Source organism: Felis catus, chromosome B3, assembly GCF_018350175.1.
Source record: "Felis catus isolate Fca126 chromosome B3, F.catus_Fca126_mat1.0, whole genome shotgun sequence".
Classification (NCBI taxonomy): domain Eukaryota; kingdom Metazoa; phylum Chordata; class Mammalia; order Carnivora; family Felidae; genus Felis; species Felis catus.
The window spans coordinates 63,009,332-63,011,255 of record NC_058373.1 but is presented as its reverse complement, the minus strand read 5'-3'; the positions used below and the strand labels follow the sequence as shown (position 1 = coordinate 63,011,255).

The 1,924-nt window shown below is 64.7% G+C and overlaps 1 protein-coding gene across 1 annotated transcript in view; it reads right to left on the bottom strand.

Moving 5' to 3' along the window:
- The window catches only part of GPR176 (G protein-coupled receptor 176), a 126,444-nt gene extending 125,255 nt beyond the window's left edge, over positions 1-1,189 (bottom strand). Inside the window, exon 1 of the mRNA XM_003987283.6 lies at positions 131-1,189. Within this exon, the coding sequence (XP_003987332.2) occupies positions 131-302 (172 nt within the window). The 5' untranslated portion in view covers positions 303-1,189. The remainder of the gene's footprint in view (positions 1-130) is intronic.
- Between the last annotated feature and the right edge of the window lie 735 nt (positions 1,190-1,924).

Genomic DNA, 1,924 nt, shown 5'->3' with positions numbered 1-1,924 from the left:
ACCCCACTATCTCCACTTTGCCAGGCACTCCGAAACCCACGGCGACTCCGGCGACCCCCGATCCCGTGCCCTCTCCGAGCCTGTGCGCTCAGGGAAGCCCACCCGGGAGGCGCCCCCGCGGGTGGCTTACCGAGCAGCGAGCCTATGAAGATGACGACCTGCACGGTGGTGGTGAACTGGCGGTACAGCTGCACCTCGCCCAACTCCCCGAGCGCGCTGCGGTTGGCGCCCCCAGCCTCGGCGCCGGACGCGTTGCGCTGCTCGCTGGCGTTCCTGGAGATCCAGCTGCCGTTGTGCCCCATAGCGAGGCTGGGGTTCCGGCTCTGATCGTCGCCCGCCCGTCCGCCCACCACGGAGCCCCGCCCGGGTCTCTCTCGCCCCGGGTGCGGAGCAACGCGCGGGCGCCTGGTGGAGTCCTGGAGAACCCGGGGCAGCCGCGGGTCCCCTCACGTCTCCACATCGCCAGCCCCGCCGCCTGGGAGGCGGGGAGGGGGGAGATCGAGGCCGCGCCCCAAGCTGGTTCCCTCCTGGGTCCCAGTCAGCAGCCACATGGAGGCGGCGTGGTCTGAGACCGCTGAGCTGCGTCCGTCCCTCCTCCCGGGTAGTCAGCGCCGCTAAGCTCACTCAGCAGAGATGGAAACACGGGAGGCATTTGAGAGTCAAGGAGGGCGCTCCCCGCTCCCGCCGCCCCCTTCAACTTCTCCTTCCACGCCCCGAGGGCCGGGCCATCCCTCTCGAGTCCCAGCCGGCTGACCCGCTCGGCCTCTCTCAGAAGGAAGAGAACATTTGGCTGAAGCCGTTTTTGAATCCTGCTGGCTTCGAGGGGCTGGATGGCGATGGGAAAGCTGCGAAATACCCAAGCCAAATGACCGGAGCTCCGAGGGGACCCCCGAGTCCCCGACGGCACCCACGGTCTGGGCGGAATGCCCTGAATTTACGCGCAACAGCCTCGCCCTCCGCGGCCGGCCGTCCCCCAGGACGCCCGCGAAGTCTCCTCTGGCCCAGCCCCTCGTCCGGGGATCCGACCTCCCGCCTCGGTGCCAGCGGCAGGGACCCCCTCTTACAGCCCCTTTGCCTCTGCACGACCCAGAGCCCCCCTTCGTGGCCCTGCTCCCGCCTTTGCTACCGGGAGAGACGCTCGCGGATGCTCGGGAACAAGGGAGAACGCGCCTAGAAAGTCAAGGAACCGTCTGCGCGACAGCCCGACTGCCAGCGCACGCCGGGGGCAGAGGAGGGCGCGCGGCCCGCGGGGGTGGGGCGGTCACGTGACGCGCGACTCCGCCCCCCACGCCGGAGGGGCCGCGGGGATGGCGCCATTTTGGCCATTCCGAGAGTGATTGCCACGGCTGGAGCGTGGGCAGCGCGGAGGATCGTCCTTTGGCTGCGGTGGACGCGTTCAAGGCGCTAACCGGGCTTCGCTTTATTTACTCCTGTGGTTACGGCTCCCTGTAGCGTCAGCAGGGGGGCTGCGTGAGAGGCCCATGATTACACACTACGCTGCCACCTGGGCAAGAAGCCCAGCCTCCCGCCCTTCAGTCAGTCTGGGCTGCAGCTGAAGGTGAAAGATGGAATTTAGGAGCCGGTGCACGGTTTCCTGGGCCTCTTTACTGCGTCTCATCTCTAAAAGGTTTGCAGTACAGCTCAAGTCTGGTGGGTTCCGGGGGATGAACTCGGGCAGGGAGCAACTTCCTGCGAGCTAATGCAAAAAGTTGGGAAGCTGCAATAACCACGTGGAGAAGAAACGGTACAGAGAAACTGAGTAGTAAAAGGAACGTGTACCGCATCCAGAGAAAGGATCTGGAGAAAAGGAGAAATGAGACCGGGAAAGGCAGCTAACGATTTGCTTGTTTTGAGCTTATGGAAAGTGGTTTCTTTTTTAATTAATGAAGGACTTGGTAGAGGGCTTTAACATATTGACCGATAG